Consider the following 27,733-nt stretch of genomic DNA (forward strand, 5'->3'; position numbering starts at 1 on the left):
AAAATTACATTTTAAAGAAGATCATGGACCTGCAGGATGAAAGCATTTGAATGTTATGATTTTGTTTTACAAATATTTATAAATATATACCAGTAAAGAGGACACGGTTGTGAAACTTTATAAATAAAAAGAGGTGTAAGTAATTTTTGTTAAATCTATTGTTCCTATGGAAGATGCTATTTCTTTTTTTGTTAAGTTTAATAATATATATCTCAAGCATTGAGTTGGTTTAAGGATAGGTGGTTTTAGTAAATGAATGTAGGCTAATGTCATAAGTTTGATACAAAAAAACTATAATCAAATTAAATTGTACATGTGAGTTACGAACATTCTGATGACCTCTAAATTATTTTACAGTGGAAATGTTGTCTATCCAGTTAAGTTGGCTGGTAAAGTTGTTTTTTCTCATGTATAAAAAAAAAACACATCTGTGAACTAGTACATTTTGATAATGTTTCCTCCAGAAATGTGTATTATGTGATAATTTACAACTGAAGGATTTGTTGCTGCAAATGTTTGGAAGCACATTTCCATATTGTGATTAATAATTCAGCTATGACTGAACCTAATGAATAAGTAACCTACTAGATGCTGCCAAATTACAGAACTTGGCAGTAACTGATTTCCTCAGGCTGCCAACTCAGTAGTTACTAGAGGTTACATGCCAGATTATCAGAAATTAAGCAAAATATCACTCGTTATAGAGTAAAGATCATATAATACTACAAGAAATACACACAGCTTCATGACATGCAAAAATTGTAATGGGTCTAATTATTACAGGACTTGGCACTGCGTTGTGCTTCTTGTACATCAATAAATGTGTTTAAAATGTCTCCTCATATATATTTTTTAACAGTAATTGTGCACACAGTGCCAGCCCAGACCTAGTCCAGATGAAAAGGAAACTTGGTCCACCGTGTGTCAGTGGGTTTATGATCGATGTGTTTATCAATTCAGTGGTTAGGAAAAGAGAGAGGGAGTGGAGCAGATGCTTGCAGCTGCAAACCAGATTATAGGGTGGAGTGCTGTATGGGGGGGGGGGGGGGGGGGGGTGCTGTGTTCGTGTGCACTGGGAGTTTTGGGGGTTATGGGATGGGCAAAAGAGGCTACAGTGGGTAGGGGTGGGAGAAGGAAAGCTGGGCTGGGGTGTGTGTGTGTGGGGGGGGGGGTTGGTTATAATTTAAAGGAGCCTCTCCTCTGAAGTGTTTGCCAAAGTGCATCCCAGCAAACACAATCATAAGTCGGGTTGGTTAGGCTTGCAGAACTAATGAGGGCTTGCACATTTAGGCAACGCCTTTGATGTTCTGGGTAACTGGCTCCTTGTTTTTTCTTTCCCTTTCTCTTTTTCTCTCTATCCCACATCAAAAATGGAAGGGGTAGCTGGACAAGGAGCCCAGAAGCAGATGTTTCCAGCTGTTTTTCCCTTTTCCTTCTCTTTTGATGTACCCAAGAATATATACACATATTTCCATCTATCTATCTATCTATCTATCTACTTATACGTATAACTAACTGAAATATTTCATATGACCCAATATTAGTTCAATGCCCTTTTGTCTTAACTGTGGCAGTCTGGTTGTCATTATTCTTGATGCTGTCAGTAAGTTGCTTTGTATGTGTGATTGGCTGCACTGCATTATAGGGGGAGGTGTTTGGTCGTCTATGGCTGTCCAATTTCTCTGTCTCACACATGGGAGAAACAGCGACAGGAAATTCCCTCCTGCAGCAGCTCCAGGGTGAAATGATAAAGGAATAGAGAAATACAAACCAGATATATCGAGTGCTTTATCATTCCACACCACTCTTTCTCCAGTTCTCTTTCTCTCCCATCATTTATTGCCAGAGGAAATACCGCAAGAAGCGAATTCGATAAAGCCAGCAGACCGTAGGTGGTCACTTCACTCAATCGCCAGCCGCCACAGCGCATCCTCATAACAGAGTCTCGTGAGGAAACATTCAGAAAAACTCATTTATTCCTAAGATGTTTGTGATTGTTGTGCAATCAAAGAACTCAGACAGAGTGTAGACATCAGAAGTGGGCCTGTGTTTAGTTAGGAAATCAGTGGTCCAGTCTCTTGACGGCTGCAGATGCAGATTCACAGACAAGGACAAACAGTACTCAGCAGCACATGGCACAACTTTGGACAGCTGATCCCTGTAAGACAGGTTCATGCCTTAATCTGCTTATAGAACTCTTATGAAAGCCTATACCTGTTGTCCATTATGAGAGGTCAGATTCAGTTAAAAAATATCTCCAGAAGAGAAGAATTATTTCTAAAACGATGATATACGACCCCTCTTCTGTTCTAGAGGGTCTTTTATGGTTCTAAAACCAGTGTGATTATACACACACAATAAACCAAGAAAGGTTTCTTAACATTAAAATTTAGGCTTTCTTAACATAATACAACAATAAATTCTCTACAGTCTCCTTAAAAATGCAAAAGGCGGCAATATATGAAAGTTAATTTATCCATATAATTAACTTGATTTCCTAAGCATCGTTTTAAGACTGTATACATCAATTTCACTGTAATAAGATTGTAATGGCAACTGTTTAAATACAGCTTAACACAGGACTTTGATGCAAGAATGGAAGACATTCATACTCTAAAGGCATCTGGCATCCAATATTGTTCAGCAGTATGAGATGAGATGTGACTGTTTTTAATCAGCTGCAAAAAATCCACGGGAGGCACAAGTGTTTTCCAGGCGTTCCTTCACTCTATCCATCTCCGTTTCTGATTGGTCTGTCTCTATTAAAGGTTATAGGGTTACACAGCATCACAATTGTCCTGGTTTTCATAAAAACCAACCAAACTCAGACCCCTACGCAAGGCACATTCTCTGTCCATGGCCAAGATTTGCTCCAGACTTGGGAATGTTTCTCTATAACATCTTATGAAATGGCACTGAAATGTTCCATTCAATTATCACAGCCATTGATTCCTCATGGTCAACGTGGGCAAAGATCATAATGCTGCAAGATACAGTGTTTCGAAACCTCAACCCAGCACAGATGGTTTTTCACCATTGTAAATGATTACAACATAAACTTCTCAAACATTTTGCCAAAGAAGGGAATATACATTAAGTGCACTTTTGAAGAAAAAAAAAAGGTAGATCGTAGCAGTGCCTATATTTTGCAGGAATAATTTGTTCCAGCTGTTGTGCCTAGTTATTTGGAGGAGTGCAGATGGCGTTTGGGCCTTTTGTATGGTTCTGGAGACTGAAGATTCCAAGTGAGGAAAAAAAGACAAATGACATGAGTCAACTCCTCCTCAATCTCTGACTTGGCATTTTGAGAATAACAACAGCAACACAACGCAAATGGATCCCAGATGATGGAGGTTAAAAGAAGGAGAGAAATGGATAAACAGACACAACGTGGGAGAGCAAAACACACAGGCAATCACATTCGGTATGGAAGGGTACAGGTTGCTGCCTCCCGGTCCAAAAACGAGGAAATGGAGATTCACTTGCACACATTAACCCACTCCGAAACTTTGCACTCCTCACAGAGCACGTAGCAGCACCAGTGGAAGCGACAGTGACATCGTTCACTGCGTGCCTGTCTGAGGATGTTGTGTCCGCGGCCGCAGCACAGCGACCCGCAGCCGTCCATGCTGGGGCTGCTCTTGTTGCAGATGCGACCCTGCGTGCCCAGCGAATCCACCTCGGGCTCGTGGTCGCAGAAGTCAGGGGACTTCTCGAAGAACACTAACTCACGCGAGATGCTGCGTCGCCCGCCTCTGAGCTGATCTGAGCCGGTGCTCACTCCAGTTCGAGAGTTGAATACCCCGTTGTTCTTGTTCTGAGAGTTTATGAAGATGGCAGTCATAAATTTCTCCCGTAGCAGTGACCCCACCAACCGGAATTCAGGAGAAACATACCAGCAAGTCTTGAACTGGCAGCTGCCTGATGTGCCATGGCACTTGCACTTTCTTCTCATGTTGTCAGAAACTACCTGTTAAGGTCAAAGACATAATAAAAATAATATAGCAGATGTGTATTTTAAAGTTAGTAAACACCTATCTATATATCTATCTATCTATCTATCTATCTATCTATCTATCTATCTATCTATCTATCTATCTATCTATCTATCTATCTATCTATCTATTTATCTATCTATCTATCTATCTATCTATCTATCTATTAAAAATCTAGTGACACATGCACCAAGTTCTTAAAAATTTACCCACGTTGTTTTTTATATTTTTATTGAAAGATGTAATTACTCTAAAAGTCTAGTGCAACCATAAAAATTTGTTTCTTACATCTTGAATATATGTGTACAGTTAAATCATTACTTTCAAATTTTTTTAAATGTAATTGAATGGATTTTTTTTGTAACAAATATTATTAAATTATTAATTCATACATATAATTATGTTTTTGGCGAACATTTTTTACTTAATGTCCCTCCAAAAAAGTTAACAAATTTAAATTCAGAAATTAAATTAGAAATATGCATGTATTAGGTGTATTCAATACACTGGATGTATAAATTGCACTTGCATGTGTTTTTGGATAAATTGATAGATTAAAAATCAGTGTCATTGACCCACAATCCCAACCCAAAACTCCAATATACATGGGGAAAAAAATCTATTTATTATTTCACACCCGTTTAGGACACAGTTGTCATTATTTGAAAGACCATATAATGCAATACCGATTATTAGAAATGATTATTAGATTTGAAAATATAAAACCACACCTGTCTGCCCACTCTATTATTATGAATCCGCATACGAGCGTGTATATCACGAGGAGATCCTCTGGAATCCAACCAATCCCTAGAGAACCGTACGCCAACACGAACATCGTGACTACAGCCTCCCCACTCCCAGGTGTCCTGTAACGTTGTGACCTCATCTGGTAAGGGTTTGAGGAGACTGACGGGGTGGGACGAGCGTAGATTGACCGGCAGACCGTCGTGGAGTGAACCGAACTCAGGTGTGTTCTCTCCTGCACCACTCCTCTGAAAAGTCTGAAGTTGGAGCTGGGTTAACTTGAGACGGATTTTGTCATCGTCCAGGTGACGTTTAGCCTCGCAACCACACCCGCGCAACTTACCGAGGCTGCAGGCCGAAGCCACCGAGTGCATAACACCTGCAGCCAGCAGCGACAGCGAGAAGGCGCTTTCTCGGAAACCTGGGATGAAAGAGAGCACTTTTAAGGGCCGTTCACACCAAGGACAATAAGAACACAATAAGACAACTATATTAGCGTACACATTAATGGACGAGAACATGCTGTTTATAGACCTTAGTCAGGGTAGCATAATTTTTATTTTTGACAGGAAATAAAATGAGGCTGTGAGGGATAGAATTACAGTGCGTTCAATGGACTGTACTTTTGTTTAAGAAAATATCGATTGTTCAGCTGATGAAACATCTTTAAAAAAAAACATAAAAGAGTTTTACAAGTTGTAAATTGTGACAATTACGTGATCTAGAGCCTGCACACTGTGTGTGCTACTGTAAAGACTAATGGCGCTTTTCCATTACCAGTACCAGCTCAACTCGACTCGACTCGCCTCGTCTCGGCTCGCTTTTCGCTCCGTTTTCCATTGCAGATAGTACCTCCCCAATAGTACCTGGTCGTCATAGCGACGCCGCAGGAAACTGCCGTGACGTAATCTTCAAAGCGACACACACCCGCTATTCACACACAGGATAATGGAGGAAATCGAGTGTCTGTTTTTGATCCTCGGGATGTGGCTGTTTCTCACACGGCGTATTCTTCCGAATTGCCATGGGTAAATTTATATCTATTTAAAAATCACGCAATCTCTGGCCAAACTATTTGAAAATGGAGGGGTTATTCAGGATACTCTGTCTGGCGCGTGTAATGATGATGGAGTGAATAGTGACGATTCTCTCTGACCAATCAGCAGTCTGCCGTGTTTACACGTCACATTTTAGTATCGCCTCAGCTCGCTCAGAACCTCGCCGGAGGTGATACGAAAAAAAGTACCCGAAAACAGGTACAGGTACAACTTTTACGCCGTGGAAAACCAAACAAAGGCGAGTCGAGTCGAGGCGAGCTGAGGCGAGCGCCTTAAGGCTGCATCCGAAATAGCATACTTCCCTACTATATAGTAGGCGAATAAATGTGATAAAAGAAGTATGTCTGAATTTACAGAGCTAATAAAAGAGGAGGCAAAAAGTACCCGGATGACCTACTACTTCGGCCAGATTCTGAAGCGAGCATGCGATGGACACCTTACTCTCCCCATGAGGCCACAGAGAGGATTTATAAATGGCAGTGAAGTGACGAACAGTAACTGACGTTGGTAGGTCACATGATAATGACAGCATGGTGAATGTAGTATGTGCAGATTACATTCATACTACACACACTTTCACTGCAGAGAACATGCTTTTTTAGCTGCTTTTTCAAAATAAGTACCTACTCAAAAGAGTATGCGATTTCAGACTGTCTACATGTATACCTCACAGGCTCATTTTCATCCTCAATAAATTCAAAATGGCTTCTAACCTGACTAAGCTGTGCTGCAGTTTTTCAAGAATTTTAAAGGTGGATGGATTCTGATTGACTGGTTTTTAGTTTATTTTTCATCATTCTGAAAAGTGATCCCAATGATATCGTTCCTCTGTGCAGTTATAGTTGTGATGTGCCCACTATTCAATTTAGAACGATTTTTAAAACTTTATCTTTATAGTTATGGTCCTTAGTGTGAATGGGCCTTTACATAGCAAAAAAAGCTGCCAAGAGAGTAAACAGAGCCTTCAGAAAGTGAAGTGCGCACGAGCCAGCTGGTGATATAACTATCTATAATAATCTTTATCTAAAATCTCATAAAAGATGTTTTCCATGGCGCAAATGCGTTAAACAATGACTCAACGCTGATATTTGCCTCTCTGGCATTTGTAGCATTTCAATGCCCGGATTATGACTGTATTGGCTCTCTCTACAACTTCAACTTCAGCACTTCCCATGCCCCTTTTGCCATCCACTCACCCCTGTTGAGAATGGCACTCTGATGAGGCAACTTGCCATGGTTCTCCAAGGAGGAGCAGTTCCAACGCTGGTCTCTGAGCTGGTGTTGGCATTCGTGAATAGCAACCTGAATGCCCTGCAGAGCAGAGGCTGTGACATCAGGGCTGCGCACACACAGACGCATCTGTTTTTTGGTCAGGCCAGCCAGTCGTAAACACACTGCGTTGGGGGTAAGCACTGGCTCTCCTGCCACCTTCAGGCCAAGGATGTCATTACCCAGTACCCTGAGAAAGGAGAAAATTAATTTTATAGCAGTGATATCATTATGAATTAACACCGCATGCAGTAAATATTGCAGAAGGCTGGTGTTACTTAGCATCACATGTGGTCTTTTTTAAATGACTCACATATGTGAAGAAATTATGACAATGAATTCAGTCATTAGCGAGACGCAGGAAAATATTGTAAAAGGAATGGATGTTTTTATAGTGCCATATTCATTTCAAATAATATGATCAATACATGCTTACTGGAACATTTTTAATACGGCAAAGAAAAAAGTGACAAATTCTAGAGATTCAGCAGTTGGAAACACTTGTGCTCTAGTGCCCTGACACTCAAACAAGGCTGTGACCTTGCAAGAGGCATACATAAAACATCCATGAATATTCAAACGCCCTGGTTTCTATCAGTGTCTTGGCATGCCTGAGAATAATCTGATGAGAAAATGACTATATGGAAAAGATTTGTGGGAAGTATTATATCCAAATCATAACACACTGATGTTAATAAATACATTATGCCCACTGACAGTTTTGAGAAAAGTGAGAGAGCTTAGATAAAGTTTAACAGTAACAGTTAAATTAAAACTCTTTCTGGTAACAATTACCAGAATTGTGTTTATTCAATTAGTAGGAAAACCTAAATTAATTGTTACTATTAAAATGAGTGAAACAGGTAACCAACGACAGTTGGAATACATTCTAGTTAGTATCTGAACTACAGATTCCAATTTATTCAATGCCAAGCAATCATGTGTATTTTGTTACCAGTAACAATGGAGGACTAAATGGTCTAGTAGCAAAGGAATAAGTATTATGTAAATAAATAAGTAGCCTTTTATTGACTTGAAAATGATATACTTTGAAAAAACAAATACCAAAATATTATTAAAGACAAATAGAAACATTAATATAGAAGTTATGGTTATACTTTATTTTAAGGTGTCCTTGTTACAGTGTAATAATACACTAGTAAGTAATATTAATTAACTACATGTACTTACTAGGGTTGGGATTAGTTGCATGTAATTATGCATAATTTATAGTAATTACTTTAGAAACATGATGTAGCTAATGTGTAACAATGACACTGTAAAACAAAGTGTTACTTTAGTTACATTAAAATAGATACTAGTTCGTTTTAGATATAAGTAGTTTACTAAGGAGGTTACTTGTTTTAGATAGCCTACTATTAGCTGCTGTTACATGTTACCTGAAATATTTTATTAAATAATAATAGCTAATTATCATGCAAATGACAATTTGAGGCTATTGTACATAATCATGTTTCTGAATCCCTTGCTTTCCAAAACAAATAAATGATTCCCCATGAAAGGGATCTACCTTTCTACTTTCTACTTACGTGAACGCAGGTGACAGAAGCGCAGCAGTCACAATCAGGACTCGTCCCAAACACTGTCTGTGAGGTAACTCCATTGCGCTGAAAGCTTTTCTCGACGGGACATTAAAACACCTGTGGGATCGCTTTATAGGCGAACTGGAAATGACTTCAATTGTTTGTGCGAGGAGCGGAGTTGAGCAAGCAGCATTTGATGAAGCTAGGGACTGGAGCGTGTATGTCACTGAGGAGGAGGGGGCGCCGTCGGGGTGGGCAAACATCGCCTGAGGCGCTTGTTTTTAAACATGATGAAAAAGTAGAGAGGCCTGTCAAATTCTCCATCTTCCTGAAACTGCATGTGATGTGATCTCTACCAATATTATTCATGCTGAATGAGCATAAATCTGGCTATGAATAAATCAATTATTGTTTTCAGCCTATCGTCCAACACTACCTCAACTAATTGGAGCAAATATTGACAACATTGAATTTAAATCTTGTTTGGTATCAAGTGCATTGAACAACACGTGATTGACAATAGACATGTTCTCAATGGTAGCCTGAAAACATTTTTTTTTTACAACCAATCCATTAGCTACCACAGCCTTTTTTTAATTGGTTGTATTTATTTCTACTTTTTACACAACAAAAACATTAAATATATTATAATTTTGATTAGCATATTATTACTAGGCTAGCTGTGCCATTACATTTATGCAAAATTGTTTTACGATCTAAACGGCGAATTTATTGTCATCTTTGTTTTGGGCAATAGGCTTAACAAGTTTCCTTGTTGATCACTTGAAAATAAATGGCTGCTATGTAAAAAGTAATTTATGCCAACAACATATAATATGCAATTTGCTTTACCTGCGATTACTGTTGTTTCCTGTTAAAGTGTTGTAATGGCATTCTCGGGTGCCTTTTTTGAAGAACCCCCAAATGATGCTATGCATCGGTAGTTCCGATAACTGATTAAATAGAAAACTAGGCCTATAATACAGGTAAATAAATAAATAGTCAAACCAGTTATGGCTATTTTTATTTTTTTTAAATGTAAGATTTTAATTGGAGCTTCACATTTGAAGGCTAGGCTAACATTAATTTGATGCCAAATGACAATCAGCAATACATTAATTTCCGTTGCTTTGCACTTTGAATTGAATTGATGATAAATACATGTTGAAACTATGCAAACTCGAGTATAATTACATGAATTGATGTGTTGCCTAAATTAATTAGTGTGTAACTCGATGCATCGCTGTTAGACTTCTAGATATTGTCCGTTGTCAAGTGTTACCGTTTGCAGGCTGTTATTTTTATATTGTCCGCTGTCTATTTCTGTTTGTTTACAGTGTAGGCTTATTATCTGACCTGCACTACTGCAGAACTTGTGAAAAGACATTTTGCTCCCCCGTAAACATGTATGCCAACTATAGCTAAGCTAAACTAAACTAAAAGTCATTCATATAGGCTACAATGAGCAGGGCAGCAGCAGGCAGGCGTGCGACTCTTCTCGAACAATGAGAGGTGCGTGTGCGCGTTCATGTGTCCGCCCATCCTCCCACTCCGAATCAGTTCAACAGTTCACCGTGCAGCCCTAGTGACGTTTCACTTTAATTAGGCCCACATTCATCATTTTCCCCGACACTCTTAATGAGAAGGCTTTGCTGACTGTTGCTACCGGAGATAGCCTAGAGCACTACTGGAAAATAGACTTATTTCGTTTGTTTGTCTACACGTCTGAGTTTGTGCGTATAATTAGTCCCATAACTGACCATGATGGAGAGGTTTTTGTCAAGACTCATTGAAAGGGATGCGCAATTACATAGTGGGCCAACAAATTATGCATAATGCACATAATACGTTTCTTCAATATACAAGCTGTCAGTGTTTTTATTTTTTTCTAGTTGAGACATGATATGATAGCCTACAAGAAGACTTGAACACTGAATGTATGAATAAACCAGAATTTTTAAGGCATTAGCAGTTTACAAGATTAAGGGATTATCGTGTTGGTGGTCAGCTATGCACTATGCGCAGCAGGTGAAAAAAACTCTTTAACTGACCCTAGAGGAGCATCTTGCGTCTTATCTTTATTAATATTACAATTAACAGTAGTAGAATCGGGATTAATGTCATGAAATTGAGTTAAATCCACCCTTAACCAACACAGAATCCTGACAACAGTTCTTGGTTTTGGGCTAATCACCTCCTATTCTGGAAGATCAATTCTTGTATTGGAGCTAATCACCTCTATTCCTCTTCTTAAGCTCTGGCAATGAAAAGTGCATTAGCATTTTGCCATGGCGTGTATATCTAAGTGGCTTAAAAAGTGATTTGAAGTTGATTTGTGTATAAAAGGCGTCCCTTTAACCGGATTGCCGCTAATCTGCGCCGTATCGCATGAGTGTTTCAGGAAAACCTGTTTAAGATCCTTCAAGAGTATAAGAGCAGGCTAAGCCCAGAAAAGCAGCCCTCATTAAATACCACTAACAAAAGCGCACTTCCTTCAGTTAGCCATTTACTTCAATCCCTCAGAGAAAAAAGTGCGCTTTCTTTCTCCCAGATTCTTTCATGGCGACATCAAACACCACATATGCTTAAAACACGTTGATTTAATATTTGCCACTTGATCATAATTCTTTGTGCAGATAGCATATAAACGTATGGAGTCAAAACTGACAGCAAAATACTATTTGATTCGTGCCTTTAGTGACCATATGCGATTAAGGGAGGTCTGCAGTCCAGATGGTGAACAGTTTTATCATGACTATTTCGTATGTGGTGTCACACTGTAAACTCAGATGTGTTGTGTGTTATTTATCAGTACCAATTTCTTCATTTATTCGTTGTCGCAAACGACGAAGAATGGCCTATTAGATGGGAGGGTTTTAACACAAGTTGTAACCATCAGTGTAACCAATTAGAAATGAGTTTGCTTTGGGGTTAAATTACTATTAGAAGTTGTAAGATTCTGAAAACAATTAAAGATATATATAATTAATTTTGAGGTTAAAAGGTGTGTAACACCGTCTGTATATTGTTACCAGTTTTACCGACTATATTTTATAAAATGCTTGCAATATATTTACATTTAAATTAAATGATTAAAATGAAATGAGGATGGGGTGGTGATGGAATAATTATTTTGAACAAATACAGTTGATAACCATAATAAATAAATGTGCACAATTTAAAATGTCCACGTTTTTACTGTTACAATCAACGTATCCTTACAACCTAACATCCCTCATTGAAGTTGACATTGATTTACACAGTTAAGTGATAAACTGTAGACATCTAACCAATTTAATTTGTAGCAGACAAATATAGCCTATATATAGGCATATATAGGCTAAATATATAAAAAATTTGAGACTCAACACAAAAAAGAAGCCTAGTTGTTTGAAACAAAAGATTGTTACACTCCCCGGTCAATCCTCATTTAAAATGAGAAACTGAAGCAGCATTACCACTGCCCCATGTCTTTAATATTCTCCTTTTCATTTAGCCCAATTTTTTTTTTTACCATAATCATTGCATGACGTTTCCACTTGATGTGCTTTATTCAGGCTAAACAGTACATACGGGTGAGTGCAGAGCGCAAGCTTGGACATCTATAAAAACACTTTTTTACGCGCAAAGAGGGAGGAGACGCAGTTAAGGGAGTAATGCATGCATGCACTCCGGGTAAAAAAAGCCAGTTTAGAGGTTTTATATTCCCTTCTTACAGTAAGCGTCTCGAGACACCATCCAAGCAGAAGGAACTGAAGACACAAATGGCGCGCGCGCACACACTCACTGCAATGAGAAGGAATAAATCTGCTCTGCATATATTGAAGACGCCTGAAGGAACTGTATTTTATATGATTTCGCTTGAATGTATCTGAGGAATCTCTGGACGAGGATTACAAAATGATATGTAATTTAAAGCGCCTATAACGGATCTTTTCTTCATCTCCTCTCCTTTATGTCGGGTTTTGCCTCCTGTATTCATTGTGCCCAATGAGAAGAATTAAGCTATCCGTCCATTCAGTTCCACTCAAAAGGAGGGAGGAAAAAAAACAGAGGGAGATGAGAGCAGCAAATCCCTTTTTTATTCATCTTGTAGCGTTGCAATAAGTGAACAATGTGTCGCCTATCAGTCACCGAGGGGATCAGGTCTTCGGGACTGTCCCACGCGCTCAGTGCTGTGAGCAGAGCATCACTAACACACAGACTGTAAGAGGAGCAGCAGCAGCAGTTGCACTGGCATCCCATCCAGAACCCTTTCTGTGACTTCTACACTGATTTTATGAATAAACATTGACCCACGCTGTCAGTCGCACTGGAATGTGGAGTGGTAAGTGGATGCGTAATGCAACCAAATTGCTTGTTTATTTATTATCATTGTTTAATTTTAGAATGTCAAAAATAAAGGTTCTTTAGAGCACCAAAAATATTTTTGGGCAGTATAAGGTTTCGTGTGTTGCTATATGGTTCTTTGGAGACTAAAAAGTTCTTGATGTTGGGTTCTTTAGATAAGCATATTAGTTCCTATGTTCTTTAAACCATCATATGGTGTTCGAAAGAACTAAAGAATAAAAAAGTTATTTATGGCATCTGGATTATGCTGTCTCTAAACCTTTAAAGGTTTCTTTTCTTTATAAGTGTAGACTAATTTTAGAGGAGACATGCAGAATAATGACATTAGTATTCTGACATTCGTGTAAAACTTTATACACATATGTAAACAAAAGCGTATTATTATATGCTATAATAAAATTCGCCATGCGATAAAAGGCTAAAATAAAACATAAATATCATAATTCCATTGCACTACACTAATTATTTTGCCATTTTTATTAATTTCATAATTGTTAAGATGCTCACCAGCTCCTCTAATATAGAAAAACATACCATAGACTGACATCGTTTATTATTGCAGGAGTGTCATTTGAGGTTAATTGGTTAACTTTGCCCTTTCAGATATCATGCGGGTCCTCGCGTTGCTTCTCGCAGTCAAAGCGGCATGTGTCCTCCTGGTCTCCTCTCTCACTGGCACAGGGGCGGTCAACAACAGCGGCCGGTGGTGGTAAGATACAGCAGGCCTTTTATATATATAGCTACTATGACATTTAGTGTCATGTAAGATATAGTTGTAGGCTATATCATGTACACCCTAGAATGTGAATAATTAGTGCTCTTTTTCTTTTGGCTGGTACACAATGTCTATGATAGCCTACATATCTAAGTCTATTAGATGCTTAGTGCATGGTACAGTAGTAGGCCCGAATTAAACAATCAAAGATATTAGACAAGCTAAAGATTTATAATGTCATTCCGTTGTTTGAAGTGAAACACTGTGTTAGCATGCGAAGGGCATATGCGGAGCTTCATTGTTATTTTATTTTATATAGGCTATATTAAAGAAAACATATTTTTACTATTATAGGTATATTATATATTATTAATATATTATAAGTCAAACTAATTTCCCAAATAAATTAATGGATTCTCAGCCTGTTTACTCAGAGCCACTGCTTGGGCGCGCGCTCTCTCTCTCTCTCTCAATCTCTCTCAGTCATTATGACAGTGTGGCTTGAACACGGGACAAGATTTTTCAATCCAATGTGGGATAAATTAAATGCGGATTTATTTTATGGTTGGGAGCAGTTCCTTTCCAGGTCGTTTTCAGGGTCGAATTCGTGTAATGTGCTGAGCGTTCCGGAGTAGGTTAAAACACGACATATGAGCCAAAGCCTTAAAGCTGTACGTATGCATAATAGCGGTCAAAGGGGAATTAAAAATAATAAAAGCTGATTGATACACTACAAAGGATGAACTTCTTCTACCTTCTTCCTTCTTTCATCTATATAAATAAAAGTATATATAGGCTATTATTTTATATTATAATTAATTTGATTTTATATATGTATATATATATATAGGCTATATATATATATATATATATATATATATATATATATATATATATATATATATATATATATATATATATATATAATAGCCTAAATATATAGGTACATATAGGGTAAATATATTTATCTCACAAACCAAAAAGGCAAACATACAGAATAAATGAGAATATTATAATAAACTGGTCTAAAGCCCCAAGACCTTAACTTACAAAGTTTTAGCATTTCAGTCCATTCAGATGAGAAATGGCCTTTTTCCAACTTACCAAAGTCAATTTTTCGTTTTCTCCACCAGGGGTATTGTGAATGTGGCATCCTCAGGCAATCACCTCACCAACTCTAAGAATGTACAGTTGGTGCTGGACCCAAGCTTGGCATTGTTAAATCGTCGTCAGAGAAAACTGATCCGGCAAAACCCCGGCATCTTGCACGCCATTGCAGCAGGCCTGCACACAGCCATCAAGGAATGCAAATGGCAGTTTCGTAACCGGCGCTGGAACTGTCCGACCACCCACAGCCCCAACGTCTTTGGCAAAATTGTCAACCGAGGTGAGCATGGGTTCTCAAATGGCAGTATGAAAGCTTTAAATGATGGGCTGAACACTATTCATCTCATACCATAAAATAAGAGAATACATAATTATTACACATTAATATTATCTGGATGGAGATGCAGCTTGTCAGAAGTTGTGCTTATTGTTTTGTTAGGTTGCCGTGAGACCGCATTTGTGTTTGCCATCACAAGTGCTGGTGTTACTCACGCCGTGGCTCGGTCCTGCTCTGAGGGGGCCATTGAGTCCTGCACCTGCGACTACCGGCGCCGAGGTCCTGGAGGGCCAGACTGGCACTGGGGAGGCTGCAGCGACAATGTGGAATTTGGTAGGATGTTCGGACGAGAGTTTGTGGATTCCAGTGAGAAGGGCAGAGATCTACGGTATTTGACAAACCTGCACAACAATGAAGCAGGAAGAATGGTAAGAGACCCCTTAAACACTCAACTCTCCGAGGCCATTTGTCTCATCAAATTACCAGTATGTCAGGAATAGGTTTATCAATAAATGGATTTTTCCAAAGTACAGATGGAAAGCTACTAAAATAACAGTTTCATCTGTTCAAAATGTTCAGAATTTCAATATAAATGTATAAATTATTACAATATTTGCTGTTGTTGTTCTTGTATTCAACAGATTCTTTCATCTTCTCTCCTCTCCCCACAGACAGTCGCATCAGAAATGCAACAAGAGTGCAAGTGCCATGGGATGTCTGGGTCCTGCACTGTGCGAACGTGCTGGATGAGACTGCCCAGCTTCCGCGTAGTGGGAGACTTTCTAAAGGACCGTTTCGATGGCGCATCCCGAGTCGTGTACGGCAACAAAGGCAGCAATCGTGCATCCCACCGAGCCGACCCCCGCCACCTGGAACCGGAGAATCCAGCACATAAGCTCCCTTCGGCTCGGGACCTGGTCTACTTTGAAAAGTCGCCCAACTTCTGTTCCTACAATGGCAAAACAGGCACGCATGGCACATCGGGACGTACCTGCAACAGTTCCTCGCCGGCGCTGGATGGGTGCGAGCTGCTGTGTTGTGGAAGGGGATACAAGACTCGAATGGAGCAGGTCACAGAAAGATGCCACTGTACTTTCCACTGGTGTTGTCACGTGAGCTGCCTCAACTGCACCAGTACACAGACTGTCCATCAGTGTCTATGATGAACAAACACAACAAACTGAGAAACTAGAGACAAAGGGTCCCAAGCTGGGTAAAAAAAAGGGGCCGTTGGGATATCTGGAGGTTATATAGGAATGAGTAAACATGTTAAGTTTAAATACTGGAGAAAAGAGAGAGGATGGCAAGGTTAAATGGGACTAAACACTATCTGTTGGTTGAATAGGCAAGTATATTCAATGTATTAACTACTGAGAACAGTTCAAAGGTTCATGAGCAGAACTCTTAGTTGATGGTAGGTCTTGAAAAACAATATTTTGGTGATGTTACTACAGCATAGGGCTTCAAATCGTAAGAAATGGGTCGAGAATCACTACACACTGCGCAACTATTTGCAGGAAAAGGCGTTCATGTAGGTGGCGTTTAAAATTTAGGGTGCTGAACCACCAGTCCTGAGGTTCTAGCTTGTCTTTTACTCTCCTGATCTCCATCTCTGGTACTCTGGGGAACATAGAAGCAAGAAAGTAGTAACTGGACACAGTTTGACAGATGTTCCTGTGGTTAGCGAACCACAAGCATGCTCTCTCATAAACCAGTGCAAAATTCTAACAAGAGGGCGGTTCTTTAAAATATTTTAGCGTTTTGTTTTCTTTAGCTGCAGTCTTACTCGTCTCATATAAAACTGTGTGAAGTGCTTCTCAAGGGATGGGGCTTCCTTTTCCGATTACTATGTAGCGGAATCCCGAACTCGGCCCAACCTCTCGTGATTTCCCATTCGGACCTGCCATACTTCCCGTCATTGCTTTGAGTCTCCTGCCATTTTTTAATACCATTTATTATTATGTGGTATACCATGTTATTGTACTGATGGAAAAGTATTGGGAAGAGAAAAATTAAGATTGACCTGAGATTGACTCGTCGATTCAGCTTTGACATAAGCATGTTTACTATTACAGAAGAAGACTTCTGTCAGAAGTTGTCAAAGACACTACATCGATTACGCACAAGTACATACTAGTTTTAAAAAAGTGTGTAAAGATAATCCTGTTAATGCCCTACTACCTAGTTTACAGTGGACAAACAGTTCACATTTATGTTTTTGAAAGAGCCACAATTATGGAAACTGTATTTTGTATATCAGCTAACATAACCAAAATGTTGTAAATATTATAAATAGATATGATCTATATATTTATGCTGCAACTTGCAATGTGAGAAAATGACTTAATCTGAAAGTGGGGTGAATACACTATTATTATTTACAATTTTATGAGTAATTCCATCCAGTTGTGTGCTAACTTATACAGATGATCACAAATGGATGATCAAAACAAGGCCACATACATCTCAGAGACATGATTACCGGTACTTTGTCAAATGCCTGAATTGCTTGTCTCTTGACACTTGTGTTTTACATGCACTGAACACCATCTTTTAATATTGTGAATGAAAAGTATTTATTATTGTATGATGGCTTTTTTGTTAGAAAAAAAACGCTGATAAAATATTTTAGCTCAGTTTAGAAAAGTTGTTTTCATATAGAGTAATAGCACAATAAAGTTTATATTTTCATTATCTGTGTTTTCAGAGAACCCCTCATTTTCTAACACTGCTCACAGTTTGAGCTGAATAACAGGTTCGTCTTTCCATATGTTCCTCAGAATATTCTCCACAGCTTAGTTTATGATCCATCAATCATTTCTCAGAACCACAACCTGGTATAACAGGGTATGTCTAAAGCACTTATCCTAAAATCAACAATGTGAGTGTGCAAAGTATATCCGTTCCTCTAAACATCATTCCCACCACCAAAAGCACAAGACCAGCCTTCTTCTTAGAACAGTTATGCACCCTAAATCCTCAGTAACCGCTGAGGGAATTTGGGCAGTGGTGTAACACAGCGTTAAATCTGTATGTTTTCAAAACACTAGCGGTTTTGCTTCACTTACTTAATATCAGAAACAAAATAAAGAAATGGTATTAGAAATAATGACAGGTTGCGTTGCCCCCGCCCTGCTGCCGAGGCCAGCGCGACCACAAGAGTTTGGATGAAGGCGGACGATTCTTTCTCTCACCCACCGCAACATATCGCAGGGCCACTGAAGGTCAGCCAGACGGAGTGCTGCACCGCTGTAGTCGTCACATCCGCATCCCAGAACACACAGCGATGGGAGAGAGGAGATCTGGAATGTTGGCAGGATAAAAGAGAAAGCTCACAGATAACTGATAGAAAGTAAAGGAAAAAACAGATATATAATAAATATAAACATAGGTTCTTAAGCTTAAAGCTTAAGTTTAAATGTTGAACTTCTACATACAACTTTTTAATTATATACATTACTGGTCAAATGTTTTTTTTTAAATAATATTAAAATGTTTTTGAAAGACTTTTATGATCACCAAGACTGCATTTATTTGATGAAAAATAGAGTAAAAACAGTAATATTGTGAAATACCATTACATTTTAAAATAACTCTTTTCTATTTTGATATATTTTAAAATGTAATTTATTCCTGTGATGGCTAAGCTGAATTTTCAGCATCATTACTCCAGTCTTCAGTCACATTATCCTTCGAAATCATTCTAGGCCGATTTGCTGCTCAAGAAACATTCCTTATTATCAATATTGAAAACAGTCCGGTTGCGTAATATTTTTGTGGAAACCGTGAAACACTACCACTCAAAAGTTAGGTAAGTAAGACTTTTAAAATAATCATACTTTTATTCCAAAAGGATGCATTGATCTGATCAAAAGTGACTAAGACATTTATAATTTTACAAAAGATTTCTATTTTAAAATAAATGCTGTTTTTTTTTACTTTCTATTCATCAAATATTCCTGAAAAATGTATGGTTTCCACAAAAATTTAAGCAGCAAAAACGGTTTTCAACATGAATAATAATAAGAACCATCATAAACAATTGAGCAGCAATAATTATTGGTAAAAACTGAGCATTAAATCAGCATAATGATATTCTTAAGGATCATGTGACACTAAAGACTGGAGTAATTCAGCTTATACATTTAGCTAATACATAATACATTTAATAAAAATAAAAAAAGTATATATATATATATATATATATATATATATATATATATATATATATATATATCAATTCAAATAGAAAATGGATATTTAAAATTGCAGTAATATTTCACAATATTACTATTTTACTGTATTTTTTTAATCAAATAGCCTAAATGCAGCCTTGGTGAGCATAAAAGACTTCTTAAAAAAAATAATCTGGATTATTCCAAACTTTTGACTGGTGGTGTAGTTATACGAGACAAAAATAATGCACATTATACATACTTTCTTTGAAAGCCGTAACCTTGTGGGCTGCACTTCAACATATTGCATAGTAGCACCTCCGACGATCTGAGTTTGAATCTCAGCTCGATGCCCAATCACAGTCCTTTCACTTCCTGTCTCAATTCAACTGTCTTAATAAACCCAAACAAGATCAAAAATATATAACTAAAAAGCTTCCCTACTTGAATGGTAAATAATACTGAATAAAATAGAAACAACAAATGAAACTGATCTTTGACTTTACAGGAAGTTCCTGTATACTTGCAAGTGCATTATAAGGCAAAATAATGAAACAATACGAAGCATTAATAAAAACAGTAAAGATATAGTGAGAATAGGGAGAGAAAGATAAAAAAGGGGGATAAAGAAGCAAAGTCAGGCTGCATTCCCAGGCACTGGTGGGATGAGGGAGGCGGAGGGTGGAGGGCTACTGTCATTGTGGGAGTGCTGAAGAGTCACTGATAATTAGCTCAATTAGTGACAAAGGCAATGTAATAAATACCGACTTAGTGTCTGGGTCCCTGCTGTCCACTCTCTACACGGCCTGTGATGCAGCCAGGGACTGACGGACAATTCATTAAACCGACAAAATACCCCACCGTCCAGGCGTGACGCTGCGAGTTAGCCTCCTACAGGCCCGGCCCATTGTTCTAATTGTCTGGGTTGGAGTCGCTTTCTGGCCATCTCCTCCTCGCCCCCCCCTTCGTCCTCTTCTTTCAAAAAACCCAAGGAGTTAATGCCCCTACCTAACTCTGTAAGTAGGTGATCGGCAGGTTGGGGGAAAGAAAAAAATGGAAAGAGTTACTCGGGAGGGAGGGGTGCAGTGGGATTAGGGTCCGAGGGTTGCCCGGGAGTGTGAAGACCGGCCCCGATCGGAATGTCGTAGAGATGAGTCCAGAAGCTCGGATGCGGGACAAAGCGAGAGTTAATTAGGAAAGATTGAAGGAGTTGGCGACAATGGGCCGCCACCCGAGTCGAGATGAAATTGCTTCCGCGGATTATTGGGGAGCGAGTGTGAGGGTTGCGGAGATGTGTGCGCCGGGAGGGGTTCGAGCAGGCTTGGATTGATGGCTGCCCCTCTGGTTAGGGAATAGGGGACAGGGGAGGCTGACCGGCTGTTCCCACAGTCTGTTCTGCAGCAGCCACCTTTGACACACGGGCCTGCCAGGCGGCAAGCAGGGAGGGAGGCTGGGAAAGGGAGGCATCTCGAAACACAAGAAAATTTTTTATTCATTTCACTTCCAATGCCAATAAGGAGCGTGATGGACATATGCAACCGACGTGTCAAAAAGCACAAATTCTGAGTCGCAGATTGCGATAGATGCAAAACTGCAAGTTGAAAACTCTTTAAAACTGTACATCTCTATTAAGTAACATGGTCGAGAGGGTTGATGAATTGCCTCTTTCCTTAATTGGAGTGCTCTGCTCTTTTTCCAAAAGTGAGCAATAAAGGTTTAATTCAATAAGTGCCCTTGAGAGTCTCTGAAGAACTTCGAGAAACTTAACCTTCCAGTCGTGGTTTAAAGCTAATACAATAATGGCAAAAAATTAAATCACTTGATAAAAATCCAAAACAAAACCTCACTGGGTTGGACTGAGTAAGAGTTTGGCTAAGCGATGTTGTTGTAGAATGACTACTTTCCATTCGAGGAAAGAAAAGAGTCACTTTAAACTCAAAGGAACAGTACAGCAGACAGGTACATGATATATAGACCACAAAAAACAAAACAAAAAAAAAGTGGCAAGCAGCTTCTTCCAAAAATTCTGGGAGATTGTTTTCCCTCTAAGCTCGGGGCCTATTCAAAGGGTTGAGGAACAGGCTGACGGGCAAAATGGACCAAAGAAAGTATATGGAATGTGAGCAAAGTTCGAGTCACCGTGCTGAATAGAGCACAGTGGAGCAGTGGTCACATGCAGGGCTGATGCAGTGTGGGCGCATGGGTTCAACAGAATGTGTGGATTTTGCACAAACCCAAAGAGGGAGGAAAAAACACTGGTACCTCAAGACAAGAATCCAAACATTCTTAAGTGTCAGCCCTGATGAGAATTGTTTCGGCAGCGCAGCATGCCTGGCTGGGATTATGAGCGTCTACGAGTGTGTGTGATAATTGCGAGGTGTGTAAGTGTGGTTGTGTGTGGATCTCGGAGTGCCTGGGCATGGCAGCTGGGAAGCAGGCAGAATCCAGGAGATTTGAACCCTGCATGCTGCCTGACCCTCTCAGCAGATGGTGGCTCCAGAGAAACTGCCATCTTACATCACAAAGACTCTAGTCTTGTAACATCTCCATCATGCGCTCGTTCTCTGCCTTGCAACTGCTCCTTGAGGAGGAGAAATGTTAAAGATGACAGGGCATTAGTTGGCATCATTGTTTAGAAATCATAATGCAATTAGATATATGATCACTGATCTAATAGATCATTTGATTTGATTCATATAGGCTCTACTTTAATTTAAAGGGATAGTTTACCTCAAAACTAAAATTGTGTCGTCATTTACTTGCCCTCATGTCGCTTCAAACCTGTATGACTTTCATTCTTCCGTGGAATACAAAATAAGATATCTTGAAAAAATGGGATCCATGGGGTCCAAAACAACACTGGACCCTGTGGACTTTCATAGTATGGACAAAAACACGTGAAATTTCCCAAAATATCCATCTACAATGAGATTTGTGGCTTTTATTCTATATCTATGGAGCTCCGCATATGTCATTTGGCCATGATTAAGAATTCAGAATTCAATTATTAAAATTAAATGAAATTAATTAATTCAACGTGGTCAAGATTGACCTAATACAAGGGAACAAATTATTAAGTAGTGGGAACAAATTATTAATTCACTTTTTTCCCCTGCATATCATGTGCAAGGGTCCATTTATACCTGATACCCGGAAGCCAATTAGGCTACATGCTAGTGGACTCATAAATATCGACCAAATTAATGTATATACACATTCCTGCTTTTCTAGAAAAAAAAAGCAAACGAAAACATTGATTACTTATCTTGCACTCTGGGTCACATGCACATTTCCCCATCCCTAAATATCACCTGCTTCTGAATGCAGTAGAAACACCAAATACCAAATCATGTTTGATGACTGTGACGTAACTAAGATCTTTGATATGTCTGTCCAAACCTCCTGTTTCAGTACAAAATAGTTGAGCATATGAAAGAAAATGCACAAATCAAGAGGTTGAGACACATGCCATTGCTTTTAACAGAGCTGAGGGTATGAGATTGACATGAAAGATCAAAGAGAGAGAGAGAGAGAGAGAGAGAGAGAGAGAGAGAGAGAGAGAGAGAGAGAGAGAGAGAGAGAGTATTACATTATTTAGTGTATGAGTACTCTATATCCACAGAAATAGGAGCTGTGACAATCTTAAATCCACTTATTTCCTGAGGATGTGTCTGTGGAATGAGGGTGGGTAGTATAAACTATTACACTGACATCTGTGGGTAATGCTAAGCAATGTGTGAGTGGAGTATGCATGTGTAATGTCTGCATGATAATATCTGTATGTCTTTGCAAGTGTGTAAGTTGGCGTGTGTGTGGGCGAACAGGCCTGATGTAGTAATGATTTAGGTATATCGCCCCCCCTCACTAATGGACCATGACCTCTTGATTTAGTCTATTGAGGTGACGGACGGTTCTCAGTAGGCCTGTTTTTCAGCCAGGCTAAATCACTTTCTGCAACCACATGATGACAGAGATAAAGCTCAAATATAATGGTGCCATATTTTTTTGATGGCTGTAAAAAGTGAATTGTTACTGTTGTCTCAGGGGGGAAAAGGTCTTAAAAGGGCAGTTCACCCCAAAATTAAGATTCCTTCATCATTCAAACTTGCATACATTTTTTCTTCAGAACATGAAATAAAAAAAAAATTGTCCATACAATGAAAGTCAATAAAGGTCCAACGTTGTTTGCACTGTTGTTACTTACCAAAAATATATAGACATAATATATTTTATCATTTTTTACCTGTATATTATCTCAAAACATCTGTTAATTTTAAAAAAAGCACATTACAAAACACGAAACAACTGCCTAGCAACAAGACAAACACTGATGAATTTTAAAGCAATATTAATAGCTAATGAAGTCCTCTGAGGTCTTTCTCACAAAAAATCTGAAACAAATGCATTTTTGTAAAACAAGAATACATGGTGTAATACAGGAGACATAAACGTAACGGTTTCAGTTAGCCGTTAAGTAGTTTGATATTTACAGTGTTGCCACAGACAATGGTAAATATTAGGAAATATCTGACCGCTGGATGGCACTATTGACCAATCAGAATCAAGTATCCCAAATAGCCATTCTACATTGCTAAGAATCCTCCAGCATTGCCGTCACAAAAGTTGCCTGTGTGGATGCAAATGATATATTGTAATCTGTAGTGTCTCGCACACTACCATACTATCCAGTCTCGGTGGTAAAAAAAAAAAACTATATTAAGGTACTTTGTTGAAATGCAATCCACTGGAAGAAAAATGTTGTTTAAGACAAAGGAAAAAGTATTGGGTTTTTGGTTTTAATTATTGCCTATGTTTTTACAGCAACAGTGGGCAAGTGTTCAGCTCTGACACATGAATGGAGGAATGTTTATTTGCTGCAGTTTAAGGGCATAGTGGTTACAGGAACACTGACACATTCCTGACACTGTCATGATGGCTTAAAACACTATTCAGCTTCTGCACACACACTCACAGGCACTTTCCATTCTCAAATTCAATTTACCAATGCAAATATTATAGCCACAGCAAACTTTCCCACAAGTATGACTAAGTCCCAGCGCCGAAATGAATATCTTAAATGCCACATTACAAGGTCAAAGTAAAATGAGAGGGAGTATTTGATTGAATGCACCTTTCCGTAAGAGGGCCCTGGTTTTATCCTTTCAGTTTCCATCAGCGACCCTGTAAAAAAGACTTGGCAACAGCTCCCTAAGTGCAGTGACACAGGGGACAGTCAACTGCAGGAACTACACACTCACTCTTCCAGACTGCACATGCATGTTGAGAGCTGCTTGCTTAAGAACACCTCCCTGTTCTGCCCCCACCCTTCACCAGAGCTCCACTCCACAACCCAACTCTGTAATCACTTCCAGAGGCAAACCAGAGGACATCAGCCAAATGTCAATCATTGTCCATAATCTCATAAATCCACCTAAAAATGACAACACTGGTACACACAGAGGTGTGGTTTGATCTTCGATGACTGGTATTATAGACAGCAAAAGTGTTCATAAAGAAATCCACTGTGCACTGAGCACTAACCAACAAAGACAATGAGAAGGACCAGTACATTTAGATTATTGGTCAGTCAATATAAGTGTTGCAATTACTGATTCTTAAACGTCTACATTTGGTATCTCTCAATGTTCGGTGCTTGTTTGCACTGACTAATTCTGAGCATTGACAAGCATTAAGGTGAAAGACTTGGTTCTCTTTGCTATAACAAAGCCTTTACTGACATCTAGTGGTAGTCTTAATGGGCCACAAACGTATGCACACGAATTTATACTTTGCATTCTTTGGATTTACCAAGAATATAATAAATCAATTGTATTGATCTTTCACTCAGGTTATTTTGCGGCTGTAAACCACAAAATGGCACCAGTTTACGTTGAAGACCGTCTGTCTTTATACGTCTTTATATATCTGCAAATATCACAGGTAAAATACACTACAAAACACTCCTGAAAACACATGGTAAAACACTCAATTTTTACAATCTGTTTTTTTACTTAAGTTTAAGATAATAATAAAGAAAATAAAGTTAAATTATTTTAAAATGAATAATGGCTTTTATTATATTACCCAAAGACGTCCGGCTGCTGCGCGCACTATATAAATGACGTAAAAGTATCTCCGGTCCTCTCTCATGCTTCTCTAAATCAAGATGGTGAGTTTACCAATCGTTCAGACAGAGCGCCGTCTTTTATCCTGTTGATATTGCGACAAGTGCGTTTTTTCATTCGTTTCACATTTCGGAGTAATATCTCTCCATATACAACCAAATACCACTCAGTTTTTCATAGTTTTTGATCATAATAATTCATTAACGATACTACGCCTGAAGTATCACGCATGCAACGTTACACTAAACACGCATTAACGTTACAGTCTTTTATCTTATCTTAAACCGATGAGTTAACCTTTTACCCCCGTTAATAGCTATCTGTATTTTAAGAAATTCCGTATTACTATTTCTTGGTATCTTAATTTGGATTGATTTCACTATTCTCCACAAATTACAGAAAAGTCTTATTTACTGTGCCTGTGTGCACTATAGGTGTACAGACGTTATAAAATTCAAATACACATTATAAAACTCATCAGTTTTGTTAAATTGTATAACGTATCAAGGTATAAAGTATCAAGTGGAAAGCAACCAATTACATTTTAACTAATAAAACTAAATGTTTTGTAAATGTGCATTAACAGATTATAATTAAAGGTTGCAAACCAGTTCTAACTTTATTTCTCCATCTCTCAGACTAAGAAGAGGAGGAATAACGGTCGTGCTAAGAAGGGACGTGGGCATGTCCAGCCCATCCGCTGCACAAACTGTGCCCGGTGTGTGCCCAAGGACAAAGCCATCAAGAAGTTTGTCATCAGAAATATTGTGGAGGCTGCGGCTGTAAGGGACATCTCTGAAGCCAGTGTGTTTGACTGTGAGTAAGATACTGGGGCTTCTTAGGGAGGGGAACAAACAGGCTTAAACCATTTATCGAACCCATTTCTTTGTCCTTCTACAGCCTACGTTTTGCCCAAACTGTATGTGAAGCTGCACTACTGCGTCAGCTGTGCCATCCACAGCAAAGTGGTGAGGAACCGTTCTCGTGAGGCCAGGAAGGACCGTACCCCTCCTCCACGCTTCAGGCCCGCTGTAAGTGATTCATCATTATCTATTTTAAATTAGGGCATAGGCATACTTATTGTGCTTAATAGCTATTACATGCGTACAAATTTGCTTCTATTTTGTCAATAAAAATACTGATCAATACAATATTATGTTTTTTCTTTATTTCAGGGTGGTCCCCCACGTCCCCCTCCAAAACCAATGTGATCCGGAGATATTTGCATACATGTTTCTGTAAAGAAATAAAGATGACTAAACCTAAAATGTTCTCTTGTCTTCGTTTAATCAAAAATGGAAACTGTTGCTGTCCTCTAATGTGTACAAGAAAGTTTTTCTTGGGGTTGGTTGTTGTATTCGGAGAGTTCATTTGGGGAAAAATAAAGCTGATTGATGTTAGTCATTTTAAATCGACCTTAAATTGAAGTTTTTACATTAAGGCAAAAATGGTGTAAAACATGAGTGGTCTTAAGTTTACTGAAACCCATTTTCAATAGGAAAACACTTGTTCATTAAAAAATCCTGTAGAAGTATAGTTAACTAATCTAAATGGTCATTTTAACATTTACTAACAATTTTAAAATCAAATGTATATGTTAACATTAATGAATGCTCTGAACTATCATGAAAAATTGTTTTTTAATAAAGATTAATAAATGCTGTAAATTAGATTGCTCGATGTAAGCCAAGTCTTACAATAGAAATGAATGCATTATCGGGGAAAAAAACATTAATTTGAGAATAAACTAACAGTTAGAATCTAAACAGTTGAGTTACAATTACTTATATTTAGATTTATTTATTATAATATTCAAAACACTGTAAATGTTCATAATCTGTAAATCTGGAAATGTCTATTCTGACTAAACCCAACTGTGATACTTTTATTCTCATATATTTTTATTCTTATAATTTGTAGTATTATGTTTCTTGTTGTATTTGTATAGTCCACTGGAAGCCTCAGCACCAAAACAAATTCCTTGTGTGTGCAAGCACACTTGGCAATAAAGCTCTTTCTGATTCTGACTAAAACTACAAATGCTAAGTAAAAACTGAATATTAATAATAAATTGTGAAAACATATAAAAAAGGTAATTCAAAATATTAATAAATACTATATATTAATACTAAAATACTGCACTGAAACAAGTTGGCTGAACTGAGAAAAAATGCCTTAAATAGTTTATAGTACATACTATACTAAAAAATTGTTCTCTAAAATAGTTTTTCATTTTGTCCTTTATATTAATCTAGAGATCACAGATTATTTGTTATTTTTCAAATTCATCCGTCACACTGCATGACTATTTAAGTGCACTACAAAAAAAAAATGCAGTTAAAGATGGTGAGCAGTCACTTTAAATGTTCAC

General features: G+C 38.4%; 3 protein-coding genes and 1 long non-coding RNA gene across 4 annotated transcripts; 2 read left to right on the forward strand and 2 right to left on the reverse strand.

Annotated features, from left to right (window-relative positions):
• Nucleotides 1-1,958: 1,958 nt before the first annotated feature.
• Nucleotides 1,959-9,043, reverse strand: wnt10b (wingless-type MMTV integration site family, member 10b). The gene is made up of 4 exons (XM_077218962.1): nucleotides 8,620-9,043; nucleotides 6,997-7,259; nucleotides 4,727-5,163; nucleotides 1,959-3,970 (listed from the first exon to the last, which is right to left on the reverse strand). The coding sequence occupies exons 1-4, from the start codon at nucleotides 8,874-8,876 to the stop codon at nucleotides 3,479-3,481; spliced, it is 1,449 nt and encodes a 482-aa protein (XP_077075077.1). The 5' UTR covers nucleotides 8,877-9,043; the 3' UTR covers nucleotides 1,959-3,478.
• A 3,275-nt stretch (nucleotides 9,044-12,318) lies between these two features.
• On the forward strand, nucleotides 12,319-17,756 carry wnt1 (wingless-type MMTV integration site family, member 1). The gene is made up of 5 exons (XM_077218963.1): nucleotides 12,319-12,940; nucleotides 13,567-13,672; nucleotides 14,812-15,065; nucleotides 15,225-15,490; nucleotides 15,734-17,756. Exons 1-5 carry the CDS (start codon nucleotides 12,931-12,933, stop codon nucleotides 16,223-16,225), a joined length of 1,128 nt encoding a protein of 375 aa, XP_077075078.1. The 5' UTR covers nucleotides 12,319-12,930; the 3' UTR covers nucleotides 16,226-17,756.
• On the reverse strand, nucleotides 15,130-18,363 carry LOC143726011 (uncharacterized). The gene is made up of 4 exons (XR_013198373.1): nucleotides 18,261-18,363; nucleotides 16,054-16,219; nucleotides 15,671-15,931; nucleotides 15,130-15,463 (listed from the first exon to the last, which is right to left on the reverse strand). It is a non-coding gene; the product is annotated as an uncharacterized LOC143726011 (long non-coding RNA).
• Nucleotides 18,364-25,351: 6,988 nt separating this feature from the next.
• Nucleotides 25,352-26,630, forward strand: rps26 (ribosomal protein S26). The gene is made up of 4 exons (XM_077218688.1): nucleotides 25,352-25,406; nucleotides 26,001-26,178; nucleotides 26,263-26,393; nucleotides 26,538-26,630. The coding sequence occupies exons 1-4, from the start codon at nucleotides 25,404-25,406 to the stop codon at nucleotides 26,571-26,573; spliced, it is 348 nt and encodes a 115-aa protein (XP_077074803.1). The 5' UTR covers nucleotides 25,352-25,403; the 3' UTR covers nucleotides 26,574-26,630.
• The last annotated feature ends 1,103 nt before the right edge of the window (nucleotides 26,631-27,733 follow it).

The sequence above is a fragment of the Siphateles boraxobius genome, unplaced genomic scaffold (assembly GCF_051911475.1).
Source record: "Siphateles boraxobius isolate OS27281-9 unplaced genomic scaffold, OSU_SipBor_1 77, whole genome shotgun sequence".
Lineage (NCBI taxonomy): Eukaryota > Metazoa > Chordata > Actinopteri > Cypriniformes > Leuciscidae > Siphateles > Siphateles boraxobius.